This window comes from Aethalodelphis obliquidens, unplaced genomic scaffold (assembly GCF_003676395.1).
Source record: "Aethalodelphis obliquidens isolate GAN/ISIS:26980383/991018 unplaced genomic scaffold, ASM367639v1 scaffold655, whole genome shotgun sequence".
NCBI lineage: Eukaryota > Metazoa > Chordata > Mammalia > Artiodactyla > Delphinidae > Aethalodelphis > Aethalodelphis obliquidens.
This window is the reverse complement of record NW_020838566.1, coordinates 1-12586: the sequence shown is the minus strand read 5'-3', so window position 1 is coordinate 12586 and position 12586 is coordinate 1. Positions and strand designations below refer to the sequence as shown.

Sequence of the window (12586 nt, the reverse complement as noted above, 5' to 3'; positions counted from 1 at the left end):
GACCCCAAACCTATGGGATGCAGCAAAATCAGTTCTAAGAGGGAAGTTTATAGCAATACAAGCCCACCTTAAGAAACAGGAAACATCTCAAATAAACAACCTAACCTTGCACCTCAAGCAATTAGAGAAAGAAGAACAAAAATACCCCAAAGTTAGCAGAAGGAAAGAAATCATAAAAATCAGATCAGAAATAAATGAAAAAGAAATGAAGGAAACGATAGCAAAGATCAATAAAACTAAAAGCTGATTCTTTGAGAAGATAAACAAAATAGATAAACCATTAGCCAGACTCATCAAGAAAAAAAGGGAGAAGACTCAAATCAATAGAATTAGAAATGAAAAAGGAGAAGTAACAACTGACACTGCAGAAACAAAAAAGATTATGAGAGATTACTACAAGCAACTCTATGCCAATAAAATGGACAACCTGGAAGAAATGGACAAATTCTTAGAAATGCACAACCTGCCAAGACTGAATCAGGAAGAAATAGAAAATATAAACAGACCAATCACAAGCACTGAAATTGAAACTGTGATTAAAAATCTTCCAACAAACAAAAGCCCAGGACCAGATGGCTTCACAGGCGAATTCTTTCAAACATTTGGAGAAGAGCTAACACCTATCCTTCTCAAACTCTTCCAACATATAGCAGAGGGAGGAACACCCCCAAACTCATTTTACGAGACCACCATCACCCTGACACCAAAACCAAACAAGGATGTCACAAAGAAAGAAAACTACAGGCCAATATCACTGATGAACATAGATGCAAAAATCCTCAACAAAATACTAGCAAACAATCCAACAGCACATTAAAAGGATCATACACCATGATCAAGTGGGGTTTATTCCAGGAAAGCAAGGATTCTTCAATATACGCAAATCTATCAATGTGATAAACCATATTAACAAATTGAAGGAGAAAACCACATGATCATCTCAATACATGCAGAGAAAGCTTTTGACAAAATTCAACACCCATTTCTGATAAAAACCCTGCAGAAAAGTAGGCACAGAGGGAACATTCCTCAACATAATAAAGGCCATATATGACAAGCCCACAGCCAACATCATTCTCAATGGTGAAAAACTGAAAGCATTTCCACTAAGATCAGGAACAAGACAAGGTTGCCCACTCTCACCACTCTTATTCAACATAGTTTTGGAAGTTTTAGCCACAGCAATCAGAGAAGAAAAGGAAATAAAAGGAATCCAAATCGGAAAAGAAGTAAAGCTGTCACTGTTTGCAGATGACATGATACTATACATAGAGAATCCTAAAGATGCTTCCAGAAAACTACTAGGGCTAATCAATGAATTTGGTAAAGTAGGAGCATACAAAATCAATGCACAGAAATCTCTGGCATTCCTATACACTAATGATGAAAAATCTGAAAGTGAAATCAAGAAAACACTCCCATTTACCACTGCAACAAACAGAATAAAATATCTAGGACTAAACCTACCTAAGGAGACAAAACACCTGTATGCAGAAAATTATAAGACACTGATGAAAGAAATTAAAGATGATACAAATAAATGGAGAGATATACCATGTTCTTGGATTGGAAGAATCAACATTGTGAAAATGACTCTACTACCCAAAGCAATCTATAGATTCAATGCAACCCCTATCAAAGTACCACTGGCATTTTTCACAGAACTAGAACAAAAAATTTCAGTTTGTATGGAAACACAAAAGACCCCGAATAGCCAAAGCAATCTTGGGAACGAAAAACGGAGCTGGAGGAATCAGGCTCCCTGACTTCACACTATGCTACAAAGCTACAGTAATCAAGACAGTATGGTACTGGCACAGAAACAGAGAGATAGATCAATGGAACAGGATAGAAAGCCCAGAGATAAACCCATGCACATATGGTCACCTTATCTTTGATAAAGGAGGCAGGGATGTACAGTGGAGAAAGGACAGCCTCTTCAATAAGTGGTGCTGGGAAAACTGGACAGGTACATGTAAAAGTATGAGATTAGACCACTCCCTAACAACATACACAAAAATAAGCTCAAAATGGATTAAAGACCTAAATGTAAGGCCAGAAACTATCAAACTCTTAGAGGAAAACATAGGCAGAACACTGTGACATAAATCGAAGGAAGATCCTTTTGGACCCACCTCCTAGAGAAAGGGAAATAAAAACAAAAATAAACAAATGGGACCTAATGAAACTTCAAGGCTTTTGCACAGCAAAGGAAACCATAAACAAGACCAAAAGACAACCCTCAGAATGGGAGAAAATATTTGCAAATGAAGCAACTGACAACGGATTAATCTCCAAAATTTACAAGCAGCTCATGCAGCTCAATAACAAAAAAATAACCCAATCCAAAAATGGGCAGAAGACCTAAAGAGACATTTCTCCAAAGATATAGACTGCCAACAAACACATGAAAGAATGCTCAACATCATTAATCATTAGAGAAATGCAAATCAAAACTACAATGAGATATCATCTCACACCAGTCAGAATGGCCATCATCAAAAAATCTAGAAACAATAAATGCTGGAAAGGGTGTGGACAAAAGGGAACACTCTTGCACTGCTGGTGGGAATGTGAATTGATTCAGCCACTATGGAGAACAGTATGGAGGTTCCTTAAAAAACTACAAATAGAACTACCATATGACCCAGCAATCCCACTACTGGGCATATACCCTGAGAATACCAAAGTTCAAAAAGAGTCATGTATGAAAATGTTCATTGCAGCTCTATGTACAATAGCCTGGAGATGGAAACAACCTAAGTGCCCATCATCAGATGAATGGATAAAGAAGATGTGGCACATAAATACCACGGAATATTACTCAGCCATAAAAAGAAACAAAATTAAGCTATTTGTAATGAGGTAGATAGACCTAGAGTCTGTCATACAGAGTGAAGTAAGTCAGAAAAAGAAAGACAAATCCCGTATGCTAACACATATATATGGAATTTAAGGAAAAAAATGTCACAAAGAACCTAGGGGTAAGACAGGAATAAAGACACAGACCTACTGGAGAACGGACTTGAGGATATGGGTAGGGGGAAGGGTGAGCTGTGACAGGGCGAGAGAGAGGCATGGACATACATACACTAACAAATGTAAGGTAGATAGCTGGTGGGAAGCAGCCGCATGGCACAGGGATATCGGCTAGGTGCTTTGTGACCGCCTGGAGGGGTAGGATAGGGAGGGTGTGAGGGAGGGAGACGTAAGAGGGAGGAGATATGGGAACATATGTATGTGTATAGCTGATTCACTTTGTTATAAAGCAGAAACTAGCACACCATTGTAAAGCAATTATACCCCAATAAAGATGTTAAAAAAAAAAAAACCAAATACTGTAAAGTGAAGCACCTAAAGTAGTAAAATTCATAGGGACAGAAAGTAAAATGGTGGTTGCCAGGGGCTGAGGGAGGGGAAAACGGTGAATTACTGTTTAATGGGTAATAGTTTCAGTTTTACAAGATGAAAAGCGTTCTGGAGATTGGCTGTATAACAATGTGAATGTAGTTAACACTACTGAATACACACTTAAAGGTTAAGATGGTAAATTTTGTGTTACATGTATTTTACCACAATTAAAAAAAAAAGAGTACATGTAACTGTACGATTCCATTTACCTAAAATTCTAAAAAGTGTAAACTCATCTATAGTGACAGGAAGCACATCAGTGGTTGTCAAGGAGGGACAGGGAGGGTAGAGAGAAGGGAGGAGAATGGAGAAAGGGATTTCAAAGAGGCACGAAGAAACTTGTGGGGGTGACAGATACACTCATTATCTTGTCACGACAATTTCACAGGTATAAACATACAACGAAATGTACCAAATAGTACACTTTAAATATGTGCCGTTTATTGTATGTCAATCATCTCAATAAAGCTGTTTTTTTAAAAAAAAAGGATAAATGGGATGTACCAATGAAGATTAAAGCCGTACCTCATCATCAATCTTCATCTGGAAATCTTCCTCATTTTCCTCTTCTGGAGCAAAAAAGGACTTCTCACCATAGCCAGCATCCTGGAAGAGGACAAATCCATGCATAAGACAAAGCACAAGTTTCACTGAATACCAAGTACAGAACACCAAAAGCCCATTTTGCATAGAGAATGGATTCTGTAAAGTCTTAGGCGTACCTATCACCATTCTACATCCTTAGGCTAATACATGTGGATAGTTAAGGCCCATTAGGAAGCGGAATAGAGATGCTTATTAACTCAATGGGACAGAGTTGTGCTATCTCACCCCAGCTAGACCTTTCCTATTTTGGCCTGATAAGGACATTATGCTTCTCTAAGCCACATGTCCAGCACCATCATCATCTCTGCCCACCTGGAAGGCTATAGAAAACAACTAAGAAGTACTTTTCCTGCTAACACACCTGTCTTACAAAGAACAGAGATTAAAACCACCACCCAAATGAATGAGCAACCATTTTCAAAGCAAAACAATATGCCCTAAGTCCCTCACTAGGCCTTCCCACTGGTATGTAGCTACAATGCAGTTTACCCCAGAACTGATGTACACAGAGTACATCATACAGTTTGACTTTATAAATAGTTGGTAATAATCTAGTAACCATCATTTGTAAGCCAGTGAGAAAAGTCTTCACCCTCATCTCTCTGAAAAAAACCCATAGGCACAAGTAGTGCCTAAGAGGAAGGTGTTCACCTTCAGCCGCTGCTCTGCTGCTATCATGCTATAATAAGCGCAGCACTGCTCTGGAGACACCATAGCCCTGATCTCCTCCTCAGTTGGTAAACGAAAATCAGACTTCAGCACCCACCAGTTTGAGTCCATGCCTAGAAAAGATAGAGAAAATGAGACCATTCTGAATTCCAAAGGCCCTTTCATTGACAGCAACAGGGATAGCGAAACAAGACTGAACTAGGCAATGTCCCAGAAGGTATCAGGCCTAGCCACAGTTAGCCTGACTGTCCAGCAAAGAAAAGCCCTGCTGCTAGGTTTCCTATATCTCATGTAAGACATCCAATAATCACACTGAATTTCCTGACAGGCAAGATTAAATAGCAAAAAAAAAAAAAAAAAAAAAAAAATTAAATAGTAATCAGAGTCTCCATAATTAGAAGATTTGCTACCTCCTTTTGATGACTTTATTATTTTTTTCTACTTTATTAACTGTATGTTTATCCTTTTAACTGGAAGCCGTAATTCCTTTCTTGGAGAGAGGCAGAGAGGACATATAATCAGTCACAATTGATGACCTGTGCGTTTGAAGTCAGCGCAGAGCTTTAGCCTCTTCCGGATGCTGCTTTCTGAATGGGAAGGAAAGGCTTTTTTTATATCTTCCATTCGGATCCGCCGTGGCCGATCTTTACTCTTCCAGAACAGGCGGTAAATAAACACCTGCCCAACAAACCGAATTTTTTTTATTTGGTAAAGTAAGGATAAAAGTCCTCCCCAGGGCCCCTTCCCCTGCTAATGCCCTATGTGTTTTGATCTTTCCTGGTGTGCCCCCAAGTCCACATATCCTTTTATGTACACCCAGAGCCCCTCCCTATCCTCTCATTGTTACCTGGAGAAAGTCTCGAATATGTGTATTGGCCCTTTTGGAGTTGGGCCCAGGAACTTCAAACAAGGGGCACTGCTGTCCAACCACAAAAATATCCACTAATTCCCGAATATAGTAACCTTGTCTTGTGCGAATGATAAGGAAGTCACTTTCTGGCATCTTATGAAGATAAATTGGAGCACGAAAAAGATTGTTCTCAAATGCCTAACAAAAACAAAAACACAAAAGTTATATACAGAGAAACCCTGGAAATTTAGTAAACTAATGAGAAAGGAAAATCAAGCTTGTTTGCTCTCTATCCCCATTATGCCATCTAAGGTCTATCGAATAACGTAAACAAATTATAACATGGAGTATCAAATGGGATTAGACAGATAATTTTTTACCCACTGGCTACCTTTAAGAGTCAGTAGTAGGGAAACTACAGGATTTGGATTCAGATGACACTGGCTCTGCTACTCACTGTATGATGTCAGATAAATTACTTAATAGCTATGAGCTTAATTTTCCTCATCTCCAAAATGGAGATATTTAAAACGCCTATACCTCACACGATTGCTATAAAGATTACATATGAAAATCACTTTATAAACTAACAAGTACCATACTATTACCCTAGACCTAGCATAGCCCTTGACATAATATGTGAGATCAAAACATTTGTTAAGTAAATTAATAAAAAAATAAAACAACAAAAACAACTGATGAATTAGAAAGTGTGCTAGAAAAGACAGACTAAACATACAGGACAGAAACATTTGAGCTTGTTTAAGCAGCAGCCAGATGAGGATCAACTATCACAAGAAGCTGTCATTCTAAGGAAAGACTTTTCAAAAAAATCAGAAAAGTAGAAAGAGGGAGGATCTTCAATAGATAGGTGTGGAAAGAAAATTCTAAATGTGAAAAAGAGTTACAGGGGAAGGTAAAAAAGGATCTCTCTGAGAGACTACAAAAGTAGCCACATAAGAAGGGGATGGACTGGTAGAAAATCTCAATAGAAAGTTACAGGGGTAGGAACTCCAGGAACAATATGAAGGTGATACTCAAAATATGGTGGGAAATGGATTACAGATGTAGAGGATAAAAAAAAAATGTGCTTATTAGATGCTTTAAGAGAATAAGCAATAGAAACAATGGAATAAAGTAGGTACAAGAGCAGGTAAAATGGTTAAGATTGCCAAGAGAAATGAAGTGGGGCGGGAGTGGGGGGGAAACAAGGTAGAAGAGTGCTAAAGATTTCCTCACATCATTTGTGGACCTCTGTACATTGCCTTAACAAAACATGTAAAAGCTAGGTTACCAAAGGGCATCTCTATATCCATCAGAACAAAGAGGGGAAAAAACCATTTCACTACAGCTGGGGACTGTAAGTAGCACAGTTCAGGGTGGTTCAATACTCAAAATGACCATGACTAATATAATCAAAACATACCCATCTTACACATACAAATTAAACATTCATAAATTAACTATCGTAAATATTTTTTAAGATTTTTTTTAAAATGTGGACCATTTTTAAAGGCTTTATTGAATTTGTTACAATATTGCGTCTGTTTTATGTTTTGGTTTTTTGGCCCCAAGGCATGTGGGATCTTAGCTCCCCAACCAGGTATTGAACCTGCACCCCCTGCATTGGAAGGTGAAGTCTTAACCACTGGACCACCAGGGAAGTCCCTATAGTAAATTATTAATCCCAGGTTGATTTCCCTATGCCACCCAGATGTTTCTAGACTTCTTACCACTAGGTATTTTCAAAAAACTATTTCAAATTTAACTTACTGAATAACATAATAAGGAGCCAGTTTCAATAAAAAGATGCAAAAAATTTTTGTATTATAATCATTTTTAGTTTATATTGCTCTTTCCCATACTTGATGTATAAACAGTATCTCAATCAACTAGAATTGGTCCTTTCTGGGCTGACTAGCTCCTCATCTGTCAATTTCCTTAGGAAAGAGTTACAACAGGAAGTAATTCCTCACCTGCAGTAATTGTCCAGGATGGAGTGAGCCTAGAAAAGGAGATGTATGGCAGTAAACAGTTTCTCCATATTTACAATCTGGGGCTCCGGGATCTTTTCCGGGTTTCTATAAGGAATGCAGCAGACCCAGTTACTATCCCAGAATATAATCAATAAGCCTACACAAAATATTCTATAAGCACAGCATTCTACTAATAGTACTACCTGCAAAATGGATATCATTCCTTTCTCCCAATAAATTTCTAGTATAAAATAAGAAAATACACGTTCACATATGATCACTGGATATTTAACTACAACTATACTAACAACAAAGATTTTCTGAGCAGACTCACCCGCTTATAGTAGTTTTTAATCTTGGTTGCCATGCCAACCTGCATCATTAATGGTCCATTTTCCTCACTATATTCTGCAAGAATAAGATCTCCATCTTTGCCTGTGAGGTCCTGAGGTGTGCGCATGAAAAACATCTCTCCACCACCTGAAGCTTGCCTCTCTTGTTCTCTCATCTGCCGAGAACAAAGACAATACAGTACAGCTACTGACAGGACAATAATTACAGAGTGATGTTGTTCATTGAGACATCAAAAACTCTCACCTGCCTTTTTTTTTCCAATTTCATTGCAAAAATTTTCAAACATAAAGTCAAAACTATGAACACCTATTATCCCACCACTTAGATGTAACTTTATATTTTGCCATATTTGTTTTACCTGTAACTCTCTCTCAATAGATTTTGCTTAACCGTTTTTCAAAGTTGCAGTTATTGTGGCACTTCACTGCATTTTCATACATCTCCCAAGAATAAGGACATTCTCCTAAATAACCACAGTAACATTCTATCACATCTAAGAAAATAAATAATATCCTAGTATCATCTAATATCCAGTCCATCTCCCCCATTTGTACTCCAATGTCTTTTATAAGCTGTTTTTTTCTAACCAAGATTCAATCATACCTTAGCCTTCTTTTTGATGTGCTTTAGCAAGGGCTGGACTGAGTGGGGACCTGGCTGAGATAGTGCCCCAAAAGAGTACTTCTTTAGAGGTGGGCGATGGAACTGCCGTAGTTTAATGGGCCCCATGTGGGTGGGAAAGAAGGGCTGCCGCAATTCCACAGCAGGAATTGAGTGCTAAGACAGAAATATAAGGGTTCAAATTAAACTCCAGCCTAGGCAAGATTTACCCATATCCTCCATCATAAAAAAGCAGTGATTCCCACTCACCACAGAAAAAATGCTACTTTTACCTGGATAATATTTCCTCCAAAGGTGCCTCGAAGACCCTGTTGCTTAGGGTAGTAATATTCATCATTGGAGAGATTCCATGGATCTTTCACTTCTGGCTGAGACATGTTCTAATGATAGATCATCAAACCTTAGTGAGACTATCCTTCTCCATTACCTTTCTTTGTTCTTCTAAACACCAAACCCCTTTTCCCTTCACAGACCTGCTGTGGTTCCTCCTTGATGACTCCTGTTTTCCCTAACAGAATTCGACTCTTCTTCAGAGATGATTCCTTCTTACTCTCCTTGGAGGGGGAGTTAGAAGTAGCCTCTTCCTTTTCATCTGGAATTTCTGAGGAAACAAAAGTCACCCTGGAGTTGTTATCCCTTAAGATTCACCTTTCCTAATGACACCTTTGCAATTCCTAACCAGATTTCTCATCCTTCTCCAGACCACTTCTAGTCCATAATCAACTCCAACCAAACTACACTCCTGACATCTCCAAGGTACTACTTTCCAACATTCCTATCTTATGAGTTTTCCCTAAACAATACACAAATACTAGAAACTGACAGCCACAACTTTGCTCTCTCAAACTGCTATCAAGAAGCTTCTAGTCTTGACCTTCCCAACCCTTCTGATTTGCTCCTGCCCCCGACATTAGCAGAGCAAGCTGTCAATTATGGAGGAGAAACACTGACCCAGCCAGTACCATACCCAAAATGAGGTTCTCATCATTGGGATCAAGTGTCAAAACAGGAGGCTCCAAGAGCCGGGGCATGGCCTGAGCATCCCAAATGATATTGTCCTCCCAGCGTCCATATACTAGCTCCTCATTGTCAATGGGAAAAATGGAGTACCAAGGTTTGTCATCATCCAGGGTTGCTGCAAAACCTAGTCAAAACACGAGAAAACAATAACAAACAAAACATTTATGCCCCCTTCAATTCTAGCAATGGAAAAAGGAGCAAATGCTAGTAGTTACTCATGTGGCTACTGAAAAGGAACCTAGTGGATACAGTGTATTTTAAAAAATGTTGCAGACAAAAATGCTCACTGCAATGTTTTTTTATAATAGTCAAAATTTAAACAGCTAAGTGTTTAGTAATGGACTGATTAAATAAATTATGGTAATAAATGATATGGTAAAATACGCTAACAATAAATGTAGTAAAATGTTATATTTAAAATACAATAATTATTGGTAAATTATGAAAACATCCAAGTATGACTGCTATGTAACTAATAAAGTGTTTAGATAGAAGGAAGGAAAGAGGTTCAGCTCCAGGTCAGCCGGCAGTCGCATCCTTCCCATGACCTCCGCCCACAGCGGGGCACAGGCCTGAATAAGGAACTGGGCATGCTCTGCAGAGATTCGCGGCCTCTGAGGGCAGCAAGAAGCAGAGGTGCAAATGCTGGTGAAGGAGACGGGAGGTGTGTACGTGTCTGTGCTCTGGAACCTCACAAAGTTCGGCTTCCACACTCTTTCTCTGATTCCTCTTCCCGAATACCTTCTAAAGGTTCTTGCCGTGTGGATGAAAGGCTCTTGGTGCTGCAGCCAGGAGTCAGTGCTGTGCCTCTCAGGTGGGACAGCCAACTTCAGGACACTGGTCCACAAGAGACCTCCCAGCTCCACATAATATCAAACGGCGAAAATCTCCCAGAGATCTCCATCTCAACACCAGCACCCAGTTTCACTCAACGACCAGCAAGCTACAGTGCTGGACATCCTATACCAAACAACTAGCAACAAAGGAACACAACCCCATCCATTAGCAGACAGGCTGCCTAAAATCACAATAAATCCACAGACACACCAAAACACAGCACCAGACTTGGATCTGCCCACCAGAAAGACAAGATCCAGCCTCATCCACCAGAACACAGGCACTAGTCCCCTCCACCAGGAAGCCTACACAACCCACTGAACCAACCTTAGCCACTGGGGACAGACACCAAAAACAACGGGAACTACGTACCAGCAGCCTGCAAAAAGGAGACCCCAAACACAGTAAGATAAGCAAAATGAGAAGACAGAAAAACACACAGCAGATGAAGGAGCAAGATAAAAACCCACGAGACCTAACAAATGAAGAGGAAATCGGCAGTCTACCCGAAAAAGAATTCAGAATAATGATATTAAAGATGATCCAAAATCTTGGAAATAGAATGGACAAAATGCAAGAAAACATTTAACAAGGACCTAGAAGAACTAAAGATGAAACAAACAACGATGAACAACACAATAAATGAAATGAAAAATACTCTAGATGGGATCAATAGCAGAATAACTGAGGCAGAAGAACGGATAAGTGACCTGGAAGATAAAACAGTGGAAATAACTACTGCAGAGCAGAATAAAGAAAAAAGAATGAAAAGAACTGAGGACAGTCTCAGAGACTTCTAGGACAACATTAAACGCACCAACATTCGAATTATAGGGGTCCCAGAAGAAGAAGAGAAAAAGAAAGGGACTGAGAAAATATTTGAAGAGATTATAGTTGAAAACTTCCCTAACATGGGAAAGGAAATAGTTCATCAAGTCCAGGAAGCACAGAGTCCCATACAAGATAAATCCAAGGAGAAATACACCAAGACACATATTAATCAAACTGTCAAAAATTAAATACAAAGAAAACATATTAAAAGCAGCAAGGGAAAAACAACAAATAACACACAAGGGAAACCCCAAAAGGTTAACAGCTGGTCTTTCAGCAGAAACTCTGCAAGCCAGAAGGGAGTGGCAGGACATATTTAAAGTGATGAAGGAGAAAAACCTGCAACCAAGATTACTCTACCCAGCAAGGATCTCATTCAGATTTGATGGAGAAATTAAAACCTTTACAGACAAGCAAAAGCTGAGTGAGTTCAGCACCACCAAACCAGCTTTACAACAAATGCTAAAGGAACTTCTCTAGGCAACAAACACAAGAGAAGGAAAAGACCTACAATAACGAACCCAAAATAATTCAGAAAATGGGAATAGGGACATACATATCGATACTTACCTTAAATGTAAATGGACTAAATGCTCCCACCAAAAGACACAGATTGGCTGAATGGATACAAAAACAAGACCCATGTATTTGCTGTCTATAAGAGACCCACTTCAGACCTAGAGACACATACAGACTGAAAGTAAGGAGATAGAAAAAGATATTTCATGCAATTGGAAACCAAAAGAAAGCTGGAGTAGCAATTCTCATATCAGACAAAATAGACTTTAAAATAAAGACTATTAGAAGAGACAAAGAAAGACACTACATAATGATCAAGGGATCGGTCCAAGAAGAAGATGTAACAATTGTAAATATTTATGCACCCAACATAGGAGCACCTCAATACATAAGGCAAACACTAACAGCCAGAAAAGGGGAAATTGACAGTAACACATTCATAGCCCCACTTTCACCAATGGACAGATCATGCAAAATGAAAATAAATAAGGAAACACAAGCTTTAAATGATATATTAAACAAGATGGATTTAATTGATATTTATAGGACACTCCATCCAAAAACAACAGAATACACATTTTTCTCAAGTGCTCATGGAACATTCTCCAGGATAGATCATATCTTGGGTCACAAATCAAGCCTTGGTAAATTTAAGAAAATTAAAATTGTATCAAGTATCTCTTCCGACCACAACACTATGAGACTAGATATCAATTACAGAAAAAGATCTGTAAAAAATATAAACACATGGAGGCTAAATACACTACTTTATAACGAAGCGATCACTGAAGAAATCAAAGAGGAAATAAAAAATACCTAGAAACAAATGACAATAGAGACACGACGACCCCAAACCTATGGGATGCAGCAAAATCAGTTCTAAGAGGGAAGT

The 12586-nt window shown here is 38.8% G+C and overlaps 1 protein-coding gene across 1 annotated transcript; it reads right to left on the bottom strand.

Moving 5' to 3' along the window:
- Nucleotides 1-3885: 3885 nt before the first annotated feature.
- On the bottom strand, nucleotides 3886-9635 carry LOC113616857 (transcription initiation factor TFIID subunit 1). Its single transcript, XM_027100238.1, has 10 exons — nucleotides 9455-9635; nucleotides 8961-9088; nucleotides 8760-8867; nucleotides 8470-8643; nucleotides 7847-8020; nucleotides 7513-7617; nucleotides 5534-5734; nucleotides 5223-5364; nucleotides 4669-4799; nucleotides 3886-4017 (listed from the first exon to the last, which is right to left on the bottom strand). Exons 1-10 carry the CDS (start codon nucleotides 9516-9518, stop codon nucleotides 3925-3927), a joined length of 1320 nt encoding a protein of 439 aa, XP_026956039.1. The 5' UTR covers nucleotides 9519-9635; the 3' UTR covers nucleotides 3886-3924.
- Between the last annotated feature and the right edge of the window lie 2951 nt (nucleotides 9636-12586).